General features: G+C 38.0%; 1 protein-coding gene across 3 annotated transcripts in view; it reads left to right on the top strand.

Moving 5' to 3' along the window:
• Positions 1 to 23,775, top strand: part of CLINT1 (clathrin interactor 1) — a 53,819-nt gene that overhangs the window by 12,706 nt on the left and 17,338 nt on the right. For 2 of the 3 annotated variants that reach the window (XM_062002508.1, XM_062002507.1), the window contains exons 2-6: positions 16,125 to 16,229; positions 16,886 to 16,982; positions 18,493 to 18,601; positions 19,498 to 19,662; positions 23,535 to 23,709. In XM_062002508.1, the coding sequence (XP_061858492.1) occupies positions 16,125 to 16,229; positions 16,886 to 16,982; positions 18,493 to 18,601; positions 19,498 to 19,662; positions 23,535 to 23,709 (651 nt within the window). The remainder of the gene's footprint in view (positions 1 to 16,124; positions 16,230 to 16,885; positions 16,983 to 18,492; positions 18,602 to 19,497; positions 19,663 to 23,534; positions 23,710 to 23,775) is intronic. The other variant, XM_062002506.1, reaches the window with a different exon arrangement.

The following is a 23,775-nucleotide window of genomic DNA, read 5'->3' as shown; positions in this document are numbered from 1 at the left end:
CACCTGGTATCAAAGGCTTGTTTATGGCAGACTAAAACAACTTGTCCCAGTAGTAGTCCTGGAAGACCCAGTAAACTAATAAAACTTGACAGGACAAATTAGAACACATCAGATTTCATCTGGACAGAAGGAAACACTTTCTTTACTGTCCCTGTGGTCAAACACCAGAAATACTATGGGAGCTCCATCTCTGGTGGTACTCAAAACCTGTCTAGATGCCATTCTGGGCAACCTGCTGCTACTGACCCCCCTTGAGGGGAGTGAGTGGGTGAGAGGATCACAAGAACTCCCTCCCTGCCTTGGCTGTTCTCTGGTTCTGACTAAGCTTTCTAGAACCATAAGAGCTCATTACAGAATGTTAAAATGAAGATTGGCTAGAATATATCAAGCAAAAGTGTAGTGAGTCCTGTGTTTCCTAACATTCAGTTTGAGTTGGGAGAACACTTTACTCTTTCTGCCAGCAGAAATACTGTGAGTGACACAAAGTGCAGTGTGCAGCCTTTCTGTGATATTTTGTTACTGTTTCATGTGCCATGAGCCTCATCTATAATTCTTGCATCAATTCAACTGTTTTGGTGTGCTTTTGATTATATATGGTGTATTGATTTAATAAGATATTACAGAAGAAATAATGAGGAAACGATTGTCAGAACTGTTTATCAGCGTAACTTTGTTTTGATGGTACTCAAATTTATCAGGAGGTGACAACTAATTTAACAGGAGGAAGACCTCCAGTTGGTGAAGAGAAAAATCGTTCCTATAGGTCTATTGTATGAAATACTCTTTGTAACAGACATATCTGTCTTGATATATAAAGACAGATTTTAGAAGACTGAAGAATAAGGTGAAGCCTGGAATTTGGGTAAACGTATTCTGTCAGTGTCTCATTTTAAAAGTGTGGTTAGCAGGACTCCCTTATAGGCCAAGAACAGTAGGCAGAGGCATGGCCAAATGAGTGAGCAACGCACTGAAAAAACTTTATCAGACCACATTAACAAACTGTCAACCACTTTAGTCCCAATGAACTGAAAACTCAAGACTAAATGCATGAGGTCAGAGCAAGAAGAGGAAGACAGCTTTTGCTTGATATCCTCCCACCCCATGTGGATGTCAGAGAGGGGATGTGAGCAGGAAACGCGATAGCAGTGGGTGACTTCATGTGTCCTATATAGGTTAGATACACATTGCATCAGCATCTTCTGAGAATGGTACACATTTGGAAGATCAGTCATTGGTGCACCAAAGAGCTAGCAAAAAAGTAAATGGCAAGCCTTGACGTGACCCTGAGCTGTGCATTGATTCTGATTCAGGATATTACTTTCAGAGTCTTTTTTGTGAGCTACAGAAGCATACAGGAAAAAAAAAAAGTAGTATTTTGGGAGTGTGTTTTTAAATAAGTTGCTTATATAAAAGTTAGATTTTTTTTTTTTTTTAAAGCATGCTGAAGAGTGGAGTTCTTGCAGGTGATACAGAGAAAAAGCAAGTCCTCATAACAAAACTGTTGCAACTTCTTAAGACAGCAACGAAAAAAATCCATCATTGTTGAAGAGGAGGGTTAAGGAAATAATTCAAAGCAGACTCATGTATTTGAGAGCTGAAATGTCCATTGGAAAAAATGCAGAATTTAGAGTTGCTGGTTGTTCTCATGTGAAAACAAAACCAAGACAGGTAAGGAAGCCTGAAGAACACTGAAAGGCATACGGCCTAGTTTAAAACGAGTTGGAGTCAAGAAATCTGAGAGCACCTTTGAGGCCACTAGATGCTGAAGGAGCACTGGCAAAAGGTGAAGGTGTAGTAGGAAATCCCCTGGGATTCTTTGCCCCCAACTGTAAACTGTTGGATGCTCACAGCTTATTCTGCAGAATTATCACTGCACACTTGCCTTTATTTTTTTTATAAGCTATAATAGGCATCTTTTGACATTGTCAGAGATTATGACACTGAACAGATTTCCCCTTGAACAGCCCTCCTTATACTAAAGCAGCAGAAAGTACTCACTGAGAGACTGCAAAATCTTAATTGTGCTTTAAGAGGCAACATTTCATGTTCTTGTTAGCAAGGTGAGGTGCAGGAAAAGGCTTAGTTTTTTTAATAGCTTTCTCCCTAGGAGAAGGGAGATGGTCCTGGAGACACCAAAACACAAACTTAAAGGGTCTTGATTGTGTTCGTCTTACAGCTGTGTGTAGTAGAGTCAAGAAATAAGGTTCTTGCTTCCAGACATATTCTATGTAGTACATACTTACACACTCCATGTATCTTCCTTGACTCATCTGACATGTAATGGTCTTTTCTGGATTGGATTTCAGTATTGCATATGAAAGGAAACATTGCAGGTGGATCAGAGCTATTGACTGTAGCAGGTATTGTAGCACTGCATAGAACAGTGGGACAGTTCTTGCTTTGAACTTCAGATAGTAAGCAAGCAGACTGTAAGGAAACAATTTTAAGAAAGCTGATGAGCTGTGATTTAAATTATTTTCAGGAAGTAAGAGGCCTGAAATCTAATGTTGAGGTGGTGGGTTTTTCCAAACAGCAACTATAGAATTAATTCCAGTGTGTCTTAGAAATAAAATCAGTAAATGGTAATATGTTTCACTTCAGAAAAACAAAGACTGGGATAGTAATCTCAAGTGCCTCTCTCCTGCTGAATGCCTCCTGCATAGCAATTTCACTGAAAGACACTTGAATAAATGAAGGAAAACAACTGGTTATGAGTCTGCAATTTGATAATTTTCTGTAAACTATTACTCTTTTTCCCTTCTACTCTGAAAAGTGCAGTGCAGCTTCTGCCTCAGTCTTAAGACATTTTCCAGGACAAGAGGTTGTGTTTAAACAGCAGTTTTCTTGTACGTCCCCTCATACTTGGACCATACTTATACATTCCATTGAGATACACAACTCATGCTTTCATGGGTAGTATGATGTTAATACTTTGCTACATCACAGATGACATGTGAAGCTGTACAGTCATAGCTCTGTAGTTAAAGGTAAAAGGAAACCACAAGCCCTTCACAGCTAGACTGTGTTAGGGATAGAGTGCAACTTGTGTTGTACAAGTTGGCTGTGTTTGACAAGCATGGTTTACGTGCCGTTGGGAGGCTGTTGTCTGACTGGTTGCATTTAGCCTGAAGGGGCCAGGGAGAGGACCTGACCAGAATTAGAGCCCTTGGACCAGACTGGAGGCATCAAGGGTAGCACTTCTAGAGTGGGACTTAAGACAGATCTGATAACCTTACCTGTACTTTGCCTGTGAAACTGATGAGAGAAGAGCTTGTAGCAGGTGCTTGCTGTTGCCTTAGAGAAGTTATCTGAACTAAGGGTTATTCCTCTCAAAATGGTTGCAGAAGACTGAGCTTCTGCTGATTATGTAGCAGCAGAGAATGAGCAGTTTGTGTGTTGAAAGCTTTAGCACCTGGACTGTTTCAACTTGAATCAGCCCTTCCTAGTGGAACAGCTAGCATGTGTTTAGAGTGATACTTAATTTGTAATAAATCTGGAATTAAGGCAATGATACTCAGCTTGCAATGAAGGGATAGATGAAACTAAAAAGATAATTAACTACAGGCCATTAATGTTCAGGGTATGTGGGTTTTGGCAGTACTAAACTCTATATTACTGCATGTGCATTCCTCTTTCCACATCATATACAGTTGATAAATACTTGAATCAATTCTTTGAGTAAGGAAAGTTTGGATTATTTAGAATTCAGTGTGATTGGTATGAGTGGATGAGCCTGTGCTGTACATAGGTGCAATAACTACTAGGCAACATTCTTGCTTTTCAGAATAAAATCTTTTACCTGTAACTATTCAACTAATATATTTCAAGCATATATAGCATCAGGGGATTTCCTTGACCTGTTATGTCAGTGAAAACTTACAACTGTTAATGGTGTCAGAAAACCCTAGGATGAAGTTTTTAGGTGGACAGATTTTGTATGAACAGTGAATGATCTGTTACAAAGAATGCAGAGTTGTGGAAGCTTTAGAGGTGAGGGAGCTGCTTATCAAAACAGTGGTAGGTTTTAGGGATAGTGTTAAAGCAGTAATGACACAGCTGTTTTGATACTGAGAACTTCAAGTTTGTTTTGGAAGTAGGAGATGGGCTGTCTTGAGTACAGAGGCTATTATGCAATATTCTGGAGGGTTTGGAGCATCATAGCTACTCATATTCTTCTAAGTGCAAGGTTGATTTATTATCTCCTATCCAAGGTCACTGTCAAAAACGATTTTTATTGTCAAAAATAGGAAGTATGAGGTACACAAGTGGATTGAGGTTACACAGCTTCAGAGCTTGCTGTTGCCTCATTTTGAGTGTCACTTCAACTCACTTGTCCTCTGAAAAATTTACCCTTTTTATTTCTTGTTTGGAAAGGATAAGACGTCATTCTTATTGTAAATAATTCTCTCAAAATGTGCCCCAATCCTGGAAACTCGCTGACTGGGAGTACTTGTGATCTCTTACCTGTTACGGTTTCTGTACACACTTAAAATACTTAAACTGTGGCCTTGAATATTGTATCTTAATAGTTTGTGCACACAAAGAAGCAAGTAGCACTGGATACGTTATTCTGAAGTTGGTTTACGCAACCAACTGAACACCTGAAATGAGCTTTATTTTCAGGAAAAGTTACACCCGAAGTTATTTAAGTGTACCAAAGTACAAAGAAACACTGTTGATTTGGAGGGTGTAAGCTATGGTGAAGAGTGTTTCAGTCTCTTTACAGCATCGTTTTATGCTATAATTGCCTAACAGTTTTTTAATAAGATTTACTTTTGTCCTGGTGTTTTATTCATTCACTCTACAGAGTGCATGAGTTTTATTCAAAGCACTCTACAGAAAGCATGTTTTAAGTTAAATTTCTCTTGCTTTTTGTCCTTCTTGGTCAAATGTTTGTTTTCAATATAAGTCCTGTAATCTGATTGGATCACAAATATGGAAAAAAAACCAAAGATGTGGCACTTGATGAAAAATACGTGGTGGCTCTTTCTGAGTCTTGGAGAAGGAAGTGCAATCTGACTGACTGAAATCTGTAAAGAAAGGTAGTTAACTCTAAAAAAAATATTTTACAATTGCTGCAGTTTGTTGCAGAAGAAAACAACTGAAGTGTAAGGAGCAGAGTACCAAAGTAAATCTGAGGACTGAGCAAAATAAATCATGTGATTGCAACATACCTATGGAATTCTCTAATTCTGCAGTTACAAAAGATTATCCAAGTTCTGTGATTCTACTTTTTTTGACTATAAGAGTGCTGTTGCTTAAACATACCATTTTGAACTTTGAAATCAATTAAATCCACAGGAATAGAGGCTATGAAGCACTGACTTCAATGTGATATGCCAGATATATGCTTGCATGAGTGCAGTGAGACCAAAAATTTTCAAAGGGCAGTAACAGTGTCACCTTTCTGTCTGAATCAAAACCACAGCTGCTGTTTCAGCATGTTATCATCTCAACAAAGTGTCAAATGCTGCCTGAAAGGCATCTTTTTTACACTTGTTTGTGAAATTGGTTTTCATGCTTAAGACTAATCAGATTTGTCACAAGAATGGTTTAGGTGTAATTGTACTTCAATTTCAGCTAAAATTGGAACTAAACAAATTTGACTTAAAAGCTAATGCTGAAAAACAAAGGAAATGCTATTGTAGTGTTCTTACCAGCATAAGGTAAAAGGAAGTGTTTTTGATTCATTCTAGTTGCTGCAGTCTAACATTTATCTTAGTGAGTCACCTTTTAAAGAAGTTTTTTTGAATGAATTATAAGTAAAATGACAATACTTAGTAAGCCTTTAAAAATGGAACTGTTGAAATGTGTATTTGAAGTGAAGATCATCTAATTTAAGATTAGAGGATGCTAACTGAAGAATGTTAGGGTGGGTTTTTGGAACCAAAGCAACCTATAAAGAATGGGGAAGTAAAGACATGGTCCTGGGATTTAGATGAAATACTTTATATAGAGGTGGTAAAAACCCACCATTGATAGTACTACCATGGCAAAATCCTCAGTGAGTCTGAAGTTATTTACTTATTGCCACTCCACAATCGTTGACAAATTAAGATATTTAAAGCAGCCATATATCTGCTCGAGTAAGCCACAAGAGGTGTCTTTATGTAAGACTATAAAAGCATTAAGACTCATGTACTGCAGGAGATCAGCTGTAGGAGAGATGAAATCATTGTTAACTTGGGAGGGAAATGTTAATTCTTACACAAATATGTTTTAAAACTACCATGTATTTAGTTGTCTCACATTCCCAACATCTGTGAAAACTACTTCAACTCTAGCATAGCAGAGCTGCAATAGGGTGACTTTTGAGAGGAGGAGAAACTTTGAAAGGGTAGACTTCAGCCAAGTGCAGTAGTGGTTTCAGTAAGTGAGACATCTTCTGAGTTCTTTATCAGGGTTCAGTTTAATTCTTAAAGTCACTGTTCTTTTTGAAATTGTGTGTGTGTGGTGGATTTTGGGTTATCTTGTTTACTTAGTAGTCTTTTGTGATTAGAAGTTGTAAGGCACAGGAAATAGCTTTATAGTTCCTTCCTCCCACAAGTCGTAATTCATTTGCAGCCATCAGGATGTTTTCCTTGGCTTATCTATTTCTGTGCAGTTTGCCTTGCACATCTGCCACGTAAATTACGAAGCTGTTAACTTGAAAAGCTGAAAATGTATTTCAGATCCTACCATGTCCTAATGAAGATGGTATTGTTGGTCAGAAAGAACGCACTCGTGACTTGCATACAAGGTCTGTAGCAGTGCCCGGTATTCATGTACTGAATTGACTAGTGTCATATTTGTAATGCTTCTGAGGAGTGACTTAAAAATAAGTAACTTCAAATGGTCAAGTATCAGCTAATGTTGTACTGTTACCTCTCAGTAACCTGAGGTATTTCACCAGGCATTTTGGCAGATGGGTGCCCATCTGTTTCTTCGTGGAATGTGGACTGCTGGCTTCATATTTGGTATCCATATGTTTCATCTGTAAGGCTCTAAGTCTAAGCTGCATGTTTTATAACAAAAGTGACATTACTGACAGGAACAAAATGAAAATGCATTATGTTTGTTACATGTTTTTTAAGTCTCCACCAAGCAAGGAGAGATATGCTGGCTGGGATTGAATATATGAACTCATTGAGAGGGAGAGCAGCACCATCTTTATATTGAAGGCATTTAATACCTGCTTCTATGAGTAATTCTTAGTAACATTAGGTATATAAGTTCCCAAATTTCCATGATATTGTTTGGGAAAACAAGTAAATAAATGATATCTTTCTATCCTCTGTCTGTGAAGCTATCTGGGTGTTGAGCTTTCTAAGGTACTGACAGACTGTCACAGGGCAGTGAAATCTAGTGCTGAAATGCATCTTTTGGTTTGACTTTAAATCCTTTCAGTTTCTTGAAACACAAGTTTGGACCAATAATCAGCTGTAATCTCTGGGAGCCTGAAGGAAGCGATGCTAAAAGAAGTGGCATTAATAGATGATGCCCCTTTTGGCGACGTGCTTCTATCAGGGTGCGATGGCCACTGGGGGTTTGGGACATGGTGCCGTGTGCATCAGGAGCGATTCTTCTGTAGCTCACAAACTTAAATGTTCCATTGAAAGTATTTCATGCCCAGATGGAGAAGTATTAAATGATTTTTTTTTTAATTGGCAAAAATGTTGCTGGAAACTAATTAACAATTTAATAGATGCCAAGATACCTGCACCTGGGAGTGGGGAAAGACGTATCCTGTACTCAGATGAGTTGTTTAGCTTCTTTATTTACGTGGTACTCTCAGTAGCTGAAGCTAACTTCTGCACATGGTGTAAAGATGAGTCATTTAATTTTAAAATACCTTTTTAGCTTTCTCAGAAACCTTTCCATCTTTTTTCAGTCCTGTTTTTTTTTTCCAGGAACCTTTTAATTGAGATACTAAAAATAGTTTAGTTGCGTGACTCCTAAAAGATGAATGGTGAGGATAAGATGGTGTGTTCCCTCCAAAGGCTTCATCTTAAATGCATGTCTGTCTGTGGGTGGGGATCTTTTAGGTAACTGTGTATTGTGAAAATGTTACTGAGGTCTGCTTTATCTCTTCTTCAGTGTGGAACGTCCACTTTGCTCATACTATTTTACAATGCATTCATTCATTCTTAAAAAAAAACAAACCACAACAAATATAGATGTAGTGTCAGAAGTTTAAAAGCAAAACTACATTATACATTTTTTTTTCCCTTAAGTTGCCATCCCCTGTACTGATTTTTGGGGGGACATCTGAAAATAAATTGCAGCTGTTCTGTTTTCATAATATTCCTAAAACACACACCATGAATCAGATGAACAATAGCTAGTGGGTCTCTGTCTTGTCATATAATGGAAGGTGTCTAGGCTTCTCAGCTTAAAGGGAGCAGACAGCCCAACTCTTAGGAGAAAATAAGCTGCTGGAAGACAAAGACAGCACTTTAACTGTAGGAGCAGAGCATTAGCTCAGCCTCCAGATGTATGTTACTGCTGCCTTTGTTCAGAAGCTACCACTGTGATAGTAAGAAACCATCCATGAGAAAGCACTCCTTATCTGTATGCCTTTCCATTAAAATTGTAGCAGCATTTAGATGGAGATATGCAAGATGGATAAATGAACCAGCTGCACATGTTCTACCTTATTCAGTTAAAATTAAAGCAACTGCTGTATTTTAATTGTTTCTTAACTATTTGTTTTTCAAATGCTGCTTATTGTCCTTTCTGACTGGACAGTGCAATCTCTTTATTTTTAAATCCAAGAAGCACAGCACAGAGCTGTGTGAGTATCTTCTTACTGGGTTTTGACTATGTGGACTTTAGAGACTGTTACCTTAATGAACTCCTTTTCAGAGGCACCAGGTGAGATGGTGAGATTTTATCCTGAGTCGGTAATGTCTGCCATGGACCAAATTTAAAGTTTGGTTTGCTTTTTATTCAGTGTGAAGTTGTAGGAAACATGGAGAAGAGTTTCTAAAAATAAAGAAGCTATTAACAAAATTACAGAAAGATGGATGTTAAACTATTAGTCTATGAGACTGCCTATTGAAAGCATAATACTAAACACATAGTTATTTTAAAGATTAAATTATGATGTGTCTGTTCTGGCATCTTGAATAACAAAAGGTTAAAATACTTGTTTCTTGCAAGACTTTGGTACCACACTACATAGTGCTATACAGTAACAGAGCTTCTGTTGTCCTCTGTTCATCCAGATCCCTCCTCAACAGGCTAATTTTTTTTCTTTAACAGAGTTTATTTAGTGTTGCTATTTGTGTAGCATTAATGTTCAAACTATATGTAGGATAGGCATAAATATGTAATGCTTGGGTTTTTCTCCGTACCTAGTCTTTAAACAGATATTTGCAGAACGATGTCTCATTGGAAACTCTTAATAGTGGTAAAATATAGAAAGTTTCTCATCTCAGCTTTTAGTATTTTAGTGTTCCCAGTTGTAAAATTAAAAAAAGGAAAACAGAAGGTGCATAATCCAGTGATGTCCTTGGAGTAATAGTTGAAGGCGTAATATTATGCACATAGGAGCCCCATGTATACATGATATTGTAATTGGTTTGAAATATACATTTAAAAAATTTTTTTACTGTGTAACCAGGTTTCTTGTGCCTGCTGCTCAGTCCCTCAGCACAGTGGGCAGCTTCCCAGAGGTTTGAGAAGTGTTTCTAATTAGGTTTATCCTGTCCGATCCAATACCTTTATCATCACTATAAAGAAACTGTTGTAATGTGCCCTTTCTGTGACTTCTGTTTATTTTAGTTTTTGCAAGATTAAACATGGCATTTCACAAATCTTCTGTGGATCTACTGTCCAGAATTGTTCTTGTGTCCTCAGTGACACCACCCACATCAATAGCAACTCTAATCCTAATAGTGCTCTTAATGGAATGGTGTGACTCTTGCCCTAGGGCATGTTCAAGGCTTTTAAGTTTGTGCAGAGACATTGACTAAGATCTCTTAGACTTTCTGATTTCTTAATATGTTTTAAAGTAAGTTCCATTCTGAATAGATGAATGGATAGATATTTATTATTCTTTCATTACCTTTAGTGTAGAAATACCTTCTTTTCTTATGGCACTTATTTTCTCTATTGCAGGTTTTCTCTGCACATGCTATTTAGAGATTTCTGCATATTTAAGACTGTTGCTATTTAAATATTAATAAGAAATGCTAAATTTACATGTCTTTTAAAGATCTGAAACTTTATGAGATAGAGCTCTCTACTCCTTTCCTGATTTAATATTTATCTTATGATTACTTCATTCAAGAGAACATTGCTCCCAAAATCTAGCAGTGAACTGTAAGCTTCCTTTATGGGTTGTGATTTTATGTACCTCAATGTCTTATCAAGGTGATGAGGGAACAGCACACTACTGACCATGGAAAAAATATGCTAGATGTTGGAGATGCTGGAGAGCGTAAAGGGTCAGTATCTGTGTTGCATTCTTTTGGGAAGACCACAGACACTGAATTATTTACCCCTACTGGTGCTATATGCTGCATCCAAGGTTCTAACCAAAGTGTTGAATCAAGTGAACAAAGATAAAAACTGTTGCACGTTTTTCTTTAGCACTACCACACATTACCAGGTTTGCTGGTAGTGTATGTAAATCATTGTTATGAAACATTGTTTGAGGGTTAACCTTCGAGTTTGATGGTTAATTTTAGAGTAGATATTAGCTGAGAAAATAAGACTCCTTCCATTTCTGTTGCTGGCTATGTTCAGAGCCTGGTGTTTCCACAGCCATGTTTCCAAAGTGTTCCTGGTTCAAGGGGCATAATAAAAAGAGATGTAGGGTGGGTTTTTTAGTATGGAACCAGCAGTGATTGATGGGAGATAATGAGTTCAGGCACAACAAAGCTGGTTGTGATGTTACCAATTGGAAGCTATTACTAGAAGCAGTACAGTTCAGTTGTGCAGTATTTTATAAGTGATGATAATCTCCTAACAGATAATTGAGCTGACTTCAGTTACAGCATATAAATCTGTGGAGAACATCTTGTGGTCCTGAACAATGAAAAATCTTCACTCTGAAACAAACATTTCTGTTCATCATGTTGTGGTATTTAATTTTTTTATGCAGTGATTTTACTTTCTTGGCATGAAAGTGATTTTTTTTTTTTTCCCCCCCCTTTTTTGTTTCCCTAGTCTGGAAAAAGAAAGCTTTCTTTTTCAGTGTTTAGTTTGTGGTCCTTTTATGCAAAAAAAACCACAAACAAACACAAAAACCCCCTGAAGCAGCACTGATAGGTTACTGAGAGCAGAGTGCAGCTTATCTCACTAATATTGTCCTTCTGAGCATTAGTAGCTTGATTCATGTATTACTATGTACGGTCAGAAGCCCAAGCAGAATAGCCAAAGTACATCTGTCAGAGCCATATACTGGAGTATGTTGAAGTCAAACACAAATAGAAGTTTTCTGGAGATATAGTTAGCACTCACTAGTGTTCATGTAATCCACAATGTGGACATAAATACACATTCAGTAGCTGCTGATAAGGAAACGGGAAAGCAGGACCCCTCTTATGTGTGCCTGTTCTGTATGTTATCTTGTGTTCTTTCAGACTATAAGGCTTTGTTTTCAAACAAGCCATCCACAAGCTATCTTTCATTTCTATGTTTCAAAGAGTAGTGCTCTGAGGACAATTTCAGACCTGTAGGATTTATATTCTCTTACGCTTAAAAAGCTAAAGTGCTTTTCAGACTGTTGGAACTATACAGGTTGAAGTGGCAGATACTTGGTGAATCTTTTGACTTGCTTTGGTAGCTTTTCTGATCCCCTTAGTTTTATATGGGTAGGTACCAAAGTCTTTGTCCTTTCTTGCTTGTCTACATGCCTTCCCTAACACCAACTAAACGTTAATTTTACCTCAAATTATCCATTTGAGATGTCCCATACTCCTCTCACTTTTCACATCTTTCACCTCTTCCCCTCTTGGTTATTTTCTCAGGTGTTTTTTAAGCACATTGTAGACTATGGAACTTCTATCCCTAAGAAGACAAGAGCTAATGGCTTCAAACTGAGAGAGAGGGGTTTCACATTAGATGTAAGGGAAAAGTTCTTCTCTGTGAGGATGCTGAGGCACTAGAACAGATTGCCCAGAGAGATTGTGGATGCCCCATCTCTGGCAATGTTGTAATGCCACGATGGATGGGACTTTGAGTAACCATGTCTAGAGGAAGTGGGGATTGGAACGAGATGATCTGAGGTATCTCTTCCAACCTGAACCATTCTGTGATTTTATTTTTTTTTAATTGAAAAATGCAGACAAAATTTTGGACAAGGGAATATTTTGGGCATATTTCACCTATGATACATCTATTGCATTTCAGAAAATATTAAAATGTAGTTTATGAAATACACGTAAAGCTTGTTTTTTTTAGAGAGGAAGTGTACCTTTTTGTCTGGTGCAGTTGGAGATAGTTGGGTAGTTTCAACTCTTACCCACTGACTTTTCACTAGTAATGTTCAATTATTTACTAAATCCCTCCCTCACGTGGAAGGATTTAGTCTTAAGCTTGAGCTACCTGGTTAGTGTCACTAAAAGTTGTCCATGCAAACATTTAAAGTTGTGTGTTCTCATGCAAGAAATGAAAAGGTAATATTTTGCTCGCTGTCACCGTGGTTGCCGTTTTGTGGAGCTATGGCAGTGCCCTCTCTTCTCTGAGCGATTTTGGGTTTCTTTGGTAAAAGAAACAACATTAAATACTTTTTAGAGTACAGTAAAGAGTAAAAATCATTTGTTGACACTAGTCTGATTTAACAGACCTTAAGTGTAAAGTCACAAATGGGAAAGAATGTGACAGTTTGTAGCCTTAATGTCAATCCCTTTATTTACCAAGATGATCAGAGGACTGGAGCATCTTCCTTACGAGGAAAGGCTGCAGGAACTGGGGCTGTTTAGTCTGGAGGAGACTGAGGTGGGACCTTATTAATATTTACAAATATCTAAATGGTGGATGTGAGGAGGTTGGGACATCCCTTGTTTCTATTTTATCTAGCAACAGGACAAGGGGTGACGAGATGAAGCTGGAACACAAATAGTTCCATTTAAACATAACAAAAAACTATTTTACTGTGAGGACGAGGGAGCCCTGGCACAGGCTGCCCAGGGAGGGCGTGGAGTCTCCTACTCTGGAGGTCTTCTAAGCCCTCTGCGATGTGTTCGTGTGTGACTTGATGTGGGTGGACCTGCTTTGGCAGAGACGTAGGTTTACATGATCTCTAAAGGTTCCTTCCAACCCCTACCATTCTGTGATTCTATGATTTGCCATGGAACTTTCAACGCTTCTTGTACACCACGGCATTATCCAGAAGCTCCCGTCAAAGATGCCTGTCACCAGATCGCAGCCGTGTGAGGTCTCTCCGCGGGTTTGGGGTCCCGGGCGCGGCGCTCCGGCCGGGCCGCGGTTCCAAGCGTGGGGTTCCAAGCGTGGGGTTCCAAGCGTGGGGTTCCAAGCGTGGGGTTCCAAGCGTGGGGTTCCAGGCGCCGCCCGCGGCGGCACCGAGCGCCCGCCCGTCCGCAGGGCACACCGGGCGGAGCGCTCCCCCTGGCGCCGGGAAAGCGCCTCCGCCGCCAGCACAGTCACTTCTTCCCTTCACATCTGGACGTCAGTTATTTTTTTGTTATTGTTGTTACTGCGGAGGTCATAGGAATCATGGGTAGGGCATGGAATGAGGGCCATAGAAAACATGGGAAAGGAAGAGTAAAACTGTATTTCCACCTTTTTAGAAATGGTTATTTTTAAGTGACCTGGAATGATGCCAAACTATACAACAGTTGGGTTTGTTTTGTCCTTCAAGTTTACATTTGTTGCTGAATTAAATGCAGCTTAAAGATACTTTGCTTTGGAACGCTTTGTGCCATTAGATCTCATCTTGGCATTTACAAAAGAGCTTTCTCCTAGCTGCTGAGAACAATAACTTTACTTCAGGAGGGTTTTAGAGCATGTTTCTGTACTTAGAGGGATTTAAGCGCACCTTCTCTTTTTTTTGGTGTTACTCAATTTCCCTTGTTTTCCTTCCGTTTCTCTCTTTCAGTCTTTCCCCCTTGATGCTGCTCTAGCCGTTCACTTCCATAGCTAAAGCTCTTTTCTTTTGTTTTACAGTAACTGCATTTTTTTAATGCATTTTCCATTCTTAAATTATTTGCTCTAAGAAATTAAGGAAATGCTTCATTTTATGCTTTCCCCTCAACTCTCCATCAAGTCTCTCAAACAAGTGCGTAAGGAGGGGTTATAAAAATAAACAGAACCTTTCCATTCAGCTCCCTGCCTTTCCTTGCTTCAGACAAGGGAGCCAGTGTGCTGAAAGCTACCAAGCACTGAAGGCTGGAGCTTTGGGGTAGTGGGGTTTTTTTTAGTGTTCCATGCATATGGGATGTGAAGATGGTGTTAGTTTAAGTTTGTATGTATGGTAAAGAAAATGTCAGAAACAGAAGCTTGAGGTGCATTTAGCATAAATGAGTTTGTAATGCCTTAATTGTTGCTATTCATAACTACTGCTGTGTTCCTACATGCTTTTTGTTTTTAATGTAGATAGGTTTGCTTAGTGTGCTGATTATTTTTTCAGTCATGTAGCTTATGCTCTCTGTAGACACCAAGTTGAATAATATCATACTTTGGAATCTGACAGCAGGAATTCTCATGCTGAGAATCCAAGATTAAGTCCAGGAATTTTATTCTGCTTTAACAATTACCTTCTGTGTCCCCTTTCAGACTTGAGGGGATCTCATTCTCGTTTCTGCTGTTTCTAATTCCCAGTTCCAAGACGTTTGCTATCCTTACGCCACATAAAATTGAAGGGGTATTGCTAGAGTGCTGCTTTGTGCCAGCTCCTACACGGCAGAGGGATGACTATTAAGCGTCTTGATCTTTATTTATTTATTTAGATCCCTTCTCATCCCTTCGGGTTCAGAGGAAGTTTTTAAGCAGCAAATGCCTTCTCCACGTTGTATCATGAGATCATTAAATCTTTCTTACAGTTTAATCAGTTTCACTGTAATGGATGGTTTGTGTTGAATGCCGTCTTCTTACGGGTTTCCTTTACCTTCTGAAACCAGTTGTATGATGCACTTTTAACAGTTAAGTAAACTTTCAAACTTCTGATACAATCATTTCCAAGCTATTTTAAACACACTGCAATGTGTGCAGGGAAAGCAGAGGCCAATAGGTTTTCTTTTAGTGATGTTTTCATTACTGTTGTGTGCTATGTTGCTCCATAACCGGAGAGCCGCTTTTCAAGCATTCTCTGGACGAACGATGTTCTGGGCCTGCTCACTCACCTTAAAACATTAAGAAAATCATTGTGTTATCAAATATATCTGGATGCTTTTAGGGGCACAAAGGAGGTTGCTGGGCATGTAGTTGAAGGTTACTAGTCTGAGAGGTTAGTTTGAAAAAAAAAAAAACAAAACCAAACAGCACATGTTGACTATTTTAAGATAAGGAAAAATTGCTTCCTTTTTCAAGTTATGGTTTTCCATGAAGTCTTGTAGAGACAGCATTGCTTTAACCTTAATACAAAATGTTCTGTGGCTTTTCTTCTTTTGCTGTTTTCCCCTAATTAAATAAATTCGTGCTAGGAAACACACTTTCTAGTGAATCTTATCTCCCTTCAGTCTCTGTGTTTTTTAATGGGGTTTTTTAAAACTTCTTTTATTTTTATGAACACCTGCTATTGGTATTCTTGAGTTTTTCTAGCACTCAAACAATCTGCTTCTGATTGAGTTAAAAAGCCTCTTACAAATACTTGTAGACCATACAAACCTGTAGGCAAACCGTTTCTAGTTGGGAAAGCTCTCAGCTTTTACTCTAGCAGTTCGGTTTGGATTTCAGTGTGAACAAAAGCCATTTTTACTGGGCTGAATCCAACTGTAATGTAATCCCTAGTTTCTCGTCTATATTCTTGAAGACTAACAGGATAGTAAAACCTTCTTAAAGATAACTTAAATGTGTTGTATAGTGTCCTCAGGGTAACTTCTGCACTAAAGATGTTTTCTTTCCCACCCTGTAGAGGTATCTTATTGAGATGCGCACTAGTGTCATTATTAAGTTTTCATGTGCTTCTCAGTTTTGATTCTAATCTTCATGTGTGTTAATTTTTTTTTCCTTTGCAGCACCAATGTGGTTATGAATTATTCAGAAATAGAATCTAAGGTTCGAGAAGCAACCAATGATGATCCATGGGGACCTTCAGGGCAACTCATGGGAGAGATTGCCAAGTAAGTGATAATTTGGCTCAGTGATGAAGAAAAGAAAGATACATTTTATACAGGAATGAGAAATTTGCTGCTAAATCAAGTCTGTAGTATGCTGACTGATAATGTTGAGAAGTTGGTGTAAATCAAGTCTTATTTTTGTAATGCACAATCTTAGAATGGACTGAAAGCTGACCAAAAAATCAGTGTTTTAATTCTTGATTTTTATTTATGTAGCTTCATAATTCTTTCAATGTGTCTGACTTTCAAAGTGTTTATTTTCAAACTGCTTTCTTGTGACTTTTTTCCAAACGGAGCAAAACACGTTAAATTTTCCTTCAACTTTTTTTCTGTTAAAATGAATGTGAAAGTTGTGTGCTTGACTAGTTGCAGTGGTTATTAGGGCACTCATGTTAAACATTATTTTTGTTATGAATTAGTGAAGGTTCTTTTACTGCCTGAGATTTTTAGAATTACTTTTTTTTTGCTTTTGTAGTCCTGGAATGTAAAGCAGTTTAAATGATGAAAGATCCGGGGATAGCTTTTTCCCCTGTAATGTCATAAAATGCGAGTGGGCTTAGATCACGCCTGCCATCTACTGTCAGCCCTGAGTCTTAACAAGCTAGCGTGGCACACCATGGAGACTTAACATCTCTTTACTCCTGTTGTTTAATCTTTAGGGCTACGTTTATGTATGAACAGTTTCCTGAACTTATGAACATGCTTTGGACTCGAATGCTGAAAGACAATAAAAAGAACTGGAGAAGAGTTTATAAGGTGTGTATGTATGACCTGGAAGCATTCAAGACTTTGTTGCTCTACAAAGGACATGATGCGTGTTGCTAGTATAATGTTCTGACGTGAGGTCTTGTTTGGATACTGTTATATCACACAGTACACTAGCAACCCATTATTTCTTTCCTAACTGTATGCTTAACAATTCTGGAGTCAAAGATGTGTTTCAAATGCTGTATATGAAACCTACAAAATTTCTGGATTTGGAAGTGTGCCTAGGATGCTACTTAACGAGCATAATAGAGCAATTACGTTGTGCTGATATTCAGGTATTGAAGTAGTGTTCACATCTTAAATCTACCCAAAGGAGTTGTTACGGTGCTCTGTGAGAAGAAGATGATAAGTTACTGTGCAATCAGGAAAATGCTTTTGAAGGAATTCAAGAGTACCTGAAATAAAATGGAAACTAATCAATTTTCTGCCAATTCATAATTCCCTAAAAATTGTAGTAAAGCTTTGAGTGGACTAAGTTCTCTTGCACATCTTGTCATATGAAGCTTTTTATGTCCTACTTGAGTTTTGGGAAAAGAGCTGCATCATTTGCATTTTTCTTGTCTTTGACTAATTAGCAGGGTACAGAAACTTCTTCCTTAAGATTGTATCATTCTGCACTTAAAGTGATGTTCAGTGTTCACTGAATTATGCAAATATAACCTAATTTTTAAAATTGATGTATTAGACTAGCTTATATTTTGTTTTTCTTGATAGCAGGATTATAACAAGACAGAATTAATTCTAAAGCATGGTTTGTGCTTCTTACAGGTGCTTGATGTTTTGTATTCATAGTAATTGTTTTCCCTGAAGTACAATATAAATTAATATTTAATGCTATCACACATAGCTACTTAATGTTATAAAGACTGCCTGGAATTGCTTATCAGGTTTAGATAGGTTGGAATATAATGATAGTTTTAGCTGGTAAAGGCGCTACTTTGGAAAAAGTTCATTTCCTTTTTTCTCTAGAAAAAGATCCTCATCATTAAAAAAAATACAATTCACTTCTAGTTAAACTTCATTTGCTTTGTCACTTGCTTAAAATTGTCCTGAAATGCAGTTTTGTACATCCACTGCATCCTGCAGAAGGCTTCTTAAATTTGTGTAGGAGTTACTTTTCAGTGAAACCATTGGAAAACTGTAAACAAAAGAGACAAAAGAAAATCTTTTATTTGGCAAGGTTACCTTTTTTCTTAAACTGCTACTGCTGCCTTTTCAAATGAGCAGTAGCTGATGAAGGTAACTACTTGTGATTTAGTAATGACAAATGCAATCTTAATATTCTAAAGAGCAAAAGGTGCATGTGGGGAATATGTTGTGGGTTTTCTGCGTGAACCCGTAGAATAACTATTTATTTAAAGGGGGGAAAGTCTTATTGCTTAACTAATTTGGAGAGAGGAGGAGGTTTGGTTTGCTGTTGCTTTCTGTTTTTTTCACACAAAAAAAAAAAGATAGAGCTTTTGTTCATGCAATCATACGGTGCTTTGTATTTTTATAGTCTTTGCTGCTCCTAGCTTACCTCATAAGGAATGGATCAGAGCGTGTTGTTACAAGTGCCAGAGAACACATTTATGATTTGCGATCCCTGGAAAATTACCACTTTGTAGGTGAGCAATAGAAAAATCTTATAAGCAAATTAAAACAGTAGTTGGAGTTGTCAGTCACCTGAACCAGCTTAGAAGCTTCCCCAGTCTAATTAGAATATGACTGTTGCCAGTTGTGTGAAGAGTGCAAAATCCAAGACGTGGGACCCTAGAGTATTAATTAGTGAAGACAAGAACTTGCAGAAAAGACTGGCTAATAACAACAGAACCAACACAACATGAGTGTTCGGGTTTATATTAAAATATGCACTAGAGACTGGTCCCCTGTGGTGTCCGTAAAGGAATAGCTTTAATCATATGGGAAGAAAAGGTTAGAGCTCCAAAACACACACATCTGTTTGAAGCTGGGGTTTTTTCCTCCCACCAAATAATATTTACAGTGCAAAGGCAGCAAGGCCAGTGTGTGTTTTGAATGTGAAAAAGGCTGGGAAAGAAGCACATTTAGCTTGTAGTACATGCCAACTGAAAACAATTTTTGAGAAATTCAGTTTTGCCATAAGACTGAGTTCTTGCAATTCAACTTGCAAACACTGTTGTTAAACTGAGGAAAAAGGGTTGTATTTTGAAGGGTTACAATTCTCCAAGTGGAGAATATAATTTCTGTCTCAGTCTTTGTCAATCTTTTCAATGTTTCAGCAGCTGTTAGATGTTTCTAAATACACCAGTCAGTGAAAACTATGGATTATCTAAGGGTGAATTTATGTTGAGTCAAAACATTTGGTCCCTTTTAAACAGATGCAGTGGACCTTAGTAGCCATAAGATCTTTCTGACTGCTGTGTTCATGAGTAAAAGTTTCTTACCAATTTGATGCTCAGTATTGCTGCTTCTGATCTATTTCTTCCTTTTTTTTTCCCCTCCTGCATCCATTTTCTGTCTGTATCCTGCATTACCTGTACAGATGAAAATGGCAAAGACCAAGGTATAAACATACGCCAGAAGGTAAAAGAAATGGTTGAATTTGCTCAAGATGATGATCGACTTCGGGAAGAGAGGAAGAAAGCAAAGAAGAACAAAGATAAATACATTGGAGTTTCCTCGGACAGTGTTGGAGGGTTCAGATACAGTAAGTACTAGGTGTTCTTGGGCAATCCTCGACCATCTTGGCTTCTAACTTGGCTTAGATAACACAGATAAATTATAGGATGCTCTTCCTTTGTAGTTCTTTAATTTTTGTCAGTTCTATCATTAAAAGAAAAACTTGCACATTTTACCCCACATACAAATTAAAATGAATCACTTTAAAAGTCTCTTAGGTTCATATTTTTTTGGATAGTAGCTAATGAGAAACTTTTACAAATAACAGTGCATTTGTTTAGCCAAAACTTAGCTCTCTTGTGTTTATCTTATCCATAGGCAGTCTCATAGTGAAGTGAATGCTGCTGTAGCAGAAGCAGATAGATTAATGCTCTTGTAAGTCAGAATTTCTTAGTTTTTACATTAAAAATAAGATACTTTCTACCCATCATGGCACAAGAATGGCTTCACCTACTCCTGCCATCCTTCTTTAGAACCAATCTGGGTTTGGGCTTTTAGAGCAGTAATACTCTTTGGGTGAAATAATGTATTTGTTAAATGTCATTTTAGACTTTTTGATTTCCAAGTAATACTTTTTGGACACCTGAAAGATATTTGTGGATTATCGATGTGGATTCTGCTGTCTTGTCAGATCTGACTAAATGTATGCGTTAAGTACTTTGTTAGAGAGTTTATTTTGGAAGTTTGCCAATAGAGTTGTTAATGTCTCAGTTTGTGTGTTTTTAAGTTCCTGTTTGCCTAGTACTATAGGTCCCCTGTGCTTTTTGAAGGAGGGCTTCCAGAAGTAATACCAAATTTACTTTGTGTAGACATACTAAGGTTGCAGCTTGCTGTTGGTTGCACAGCACAGCAGACCTGTGTGCTGGCTGGAATCTTGATGCGACAGTGATCATCTTTAAAGCCGAAGGGATTGTAGTTGCCAGGGTAGAGGTCATAGTTAACACCAGAAAGGAAGTTCTGAGCTTTCAGTTGAAAATAAAAATGTTATATTTAGAATATGTATACTGTAAATGAGAGATATATGTGAATGGTCATTTGCTCCCTCATAAAAAAAAGATGAGAAAACTTGCCATCAGATTTTCAAAACTAAACATTCTGAAAATTAAAGAATTGGGCTATTACAAATCTCAGCTATTACTACTTAAGGTGCCAGTCTTATATCCACCTTGGGTCTGATACTTTCAATAGGACCTATGTTACTAAGGTCCTTTATTTTAAAGCATACACACAAACCAAAAAAAAAGGCCCCACAAAATAAACCAAAAACTGAGACATCTGAATGCTCTTGACAGGTAGTGATGTACCCTTGCTTCTGGAGATAAATTTGCCCGTCTTGCTCAGGTGACTGCTGTTCCTCGTATGAGCAATGAGTTCCTTCAGACTAATTCTGTCTTCAGCACAATTTGTTTGTAAGATCTTGGCCTTAGAGGATGTGATGCCATCAGCTTGTCTTTGTTTAGAGAGGACTCGACAGCCTTGGTTAGATAAAAGCACAGAACCTGTACTGTGTTTTGCCTCTCAAGTCCGAATGTGCAGCTTCCTCCTTGCTCCCCAGTCCCTGCCATAAGGTATAGCAGGGATCTGAGGCTGAGCTGGCTTTTAATGTCTGATGTATCCCAGCATGTCACCCGTGATCCAGCTGTCAATCTTGCGATGTTTATCTGTGTTTTCCTTAGCCTGAGAAAAGCAGCCAAGGATTGAAAGGGATGACACCCAAAGTCACAATGGCACAAGGCTCTGGTTTGCTGGAGTGAGTCAGTGACTTCTTTGAGAGAAAGGTTTGGTATAAGATCTAAGTAGTAAATGTGCAGGACGTAAACTTCACCTGTCCCTTTCTGGTGCTCTGTCTGTTTAGGTTTGCTCTCTTCTGGTTGTGACAGGTTACTTCTCCAGAGTCCTCTTTTCTTCCTTTTCCTCATAGGCAGAGCAGTTGAAAATGTGTCTCTCTGTGGCAGGATATGTCTTGTTTTATTATATCCGTTTAGGCTTTTGCTACCTGCTTGAGATTCTCTTTTTAGGAAGTACTTATGAGTCACTGCATTTGTACTTTAAGTACATATCCCCCTGCTCTTTCACTGAGCTTGTCTTTTGACTTGCTCTGTGCAGAGTCGTGATCTATCCCTGAATGCTGGGTAGAAATCTTTCTACATATGCTCTTTTGTTATCATTCAGATTTCCTTAACAGACTGTCTCATTTGTCTTGTATGTAATTTTTATGGTAAAGGATTTTTAATTATCCCTTCATTTGTTGAGTAAAGTTTAAAATAAAGTTTTTCTAGCAGCACAAACCAAACTTTTTCTTACGTCAGATGTCTAGCCTAAAAGATTCTAGTTATTTAAACATAAAATGCTTGTGTTTTCAGAGTTTTTCTGTAGTTCTTTTTGTCCTGAAAATACCAGGCTCTCGGAGTTTGGGGGGAGTGGCATGGGGGAAGGTGATGTTTTAAAATTCCTACTGCCCAAGGAAACCTAGTGGAATCTACATTAAAATACTTGAAAGCCTGAAATAAAGCCATTTTATTCTCTTGCAGAACTTAACAGTATTACAATTCTCAGCAATTTCTAAATAGATAAAGGTCTCACCAAGTATCTCACTGATTTATAACAGCTTCTCTTCCCTGAAAAAGTTTGTCCCTCCAATGATATTTGTCTAGATCCATAAAGGAGACTTGCATTTATCTCTCCAATAAGAAAACACACCCACTGGTTCATTATGTTGTTGGATAGACGTAACACAAATTTTGCACCCTGTAGTACTGGAATCGTCATTTTCTTTTTATTGAAAGTGGCTTAATTGAATACATTTGAGTATTGTCTGAGCTACAGTGTAATTCACTCTTTTTCCTTTCTGCTAATTAGTTTTCCTCAAGTAAAAAAATTTGTTTCAAATTTTTGAATAGTAAAAAAAAGGCTTTGTTTCATGTTTGTAATAGCATCAAAAGATAAAGTATTTGTCTAAGTGTTGTCTAGAAACTGAGATACATTGGGTTGTTTTACATACCTATGTTTTCAGCAGGAGGACTGATATAAGATCACTATACAAGTTAGTAAAATGTCCTGTGATTCTGATAGTGAAGTCTTTGTTGAAATAGAAATGTTTTTTCCTTTAATTAGAACTCAGATTGGCTGGGTGTGTATAAATAAACCCAGGCTTAAGTTTTTTAAACTTTTTCACGAGATAATACAGCAAATGTATTTGTTTCCAGTTAAACTGTCAGCTGTTTGTAAGCTGAGGTGTCAGTATGGGGGTCTTGAACACTTGAGTAGAAAAAAAACCTGTTGATTTCTTGATAAGTGTTCAGTAAAGATGATGAGGGTACTCTGTGGCTGCTGAGAAGATTAATTACTTTAATATCTCCATTTCTGTAAAAGTTGTTTTTAATCAGTGAGTGTGGAAAAGAAGGCACAAAGTTACCATCCATTACACAATTCCAGTATTTTGGTACTGTTTTGGTGGTTCTGTGTTCATGAATGTCCATATATAAAAAAACCCCACTGATCTACCTGTGAGCACACAGCTTGGTCAAGAGTAGAGTATGCATTGAGTGACCGGCCCATCTCATTTCTGATTCTACTTGCAGCCAGAGTTGATAGTGCCTCGGGCAGAGCCCAGCAGTATCCTGATCTACAGTGCTGTGTAGTGCATTAAGGCTGTGTCGTTGTTCATTGTCATAAACAACACTCCTTGAATCTGCATTCCTGCCACTTAATGATTGGCATGACATGCTGTGCCTTGCTGTAATAGCGTTGATCCAGCACTGTGGGAGCTTTCAGTTTGCTTTGAAAACTTCTAAGGTTTATGTATGTAGGGAAGGGGGTCTTGGAAGTGATTCCAGAAAAACCACAGGCTTTTTTTTTTCCTGTTATCTTTAGTATTTCTTATCTTAATGCCCTACACAGGTGAAAGATACGATCCTGAGCCCAAGTCAAAATGGGATGAAGAATGGGACAAAAAGCCAGCTTTTCCATTCAGTGACAAGTTAGGCGAGCTGAGCGACAAAATTGGAAGCACGATTGACGATACCATCAGCAAGTTCCGAAGGAAAGATAGAGAAGACTCTCCAGAAAGGTGCAGGTACTAGAGTTATTTTAACATGAATTTAGTGGGGGAAATTGCTATTATAAAGGTCTTTGACATTGC

This window comes from Colius striatus, chromosome 9 (assembly GCF_028858725.1).
Source record: "Colius striatus isolate bColStr4 chromosome 9, bColStr4.1.hap1, whole genome shotgun sequence".
NCBI lineage: Eukaryota > Metazoa > Chordata > Aves > Coliiformes > Coliidae > Colius > Colius striatus.
The sequence above is the reverse complement of the archived record's forward strand: the minus strand, read 5'-3'. Positions and strand labels throughout refer to the sequence as shown.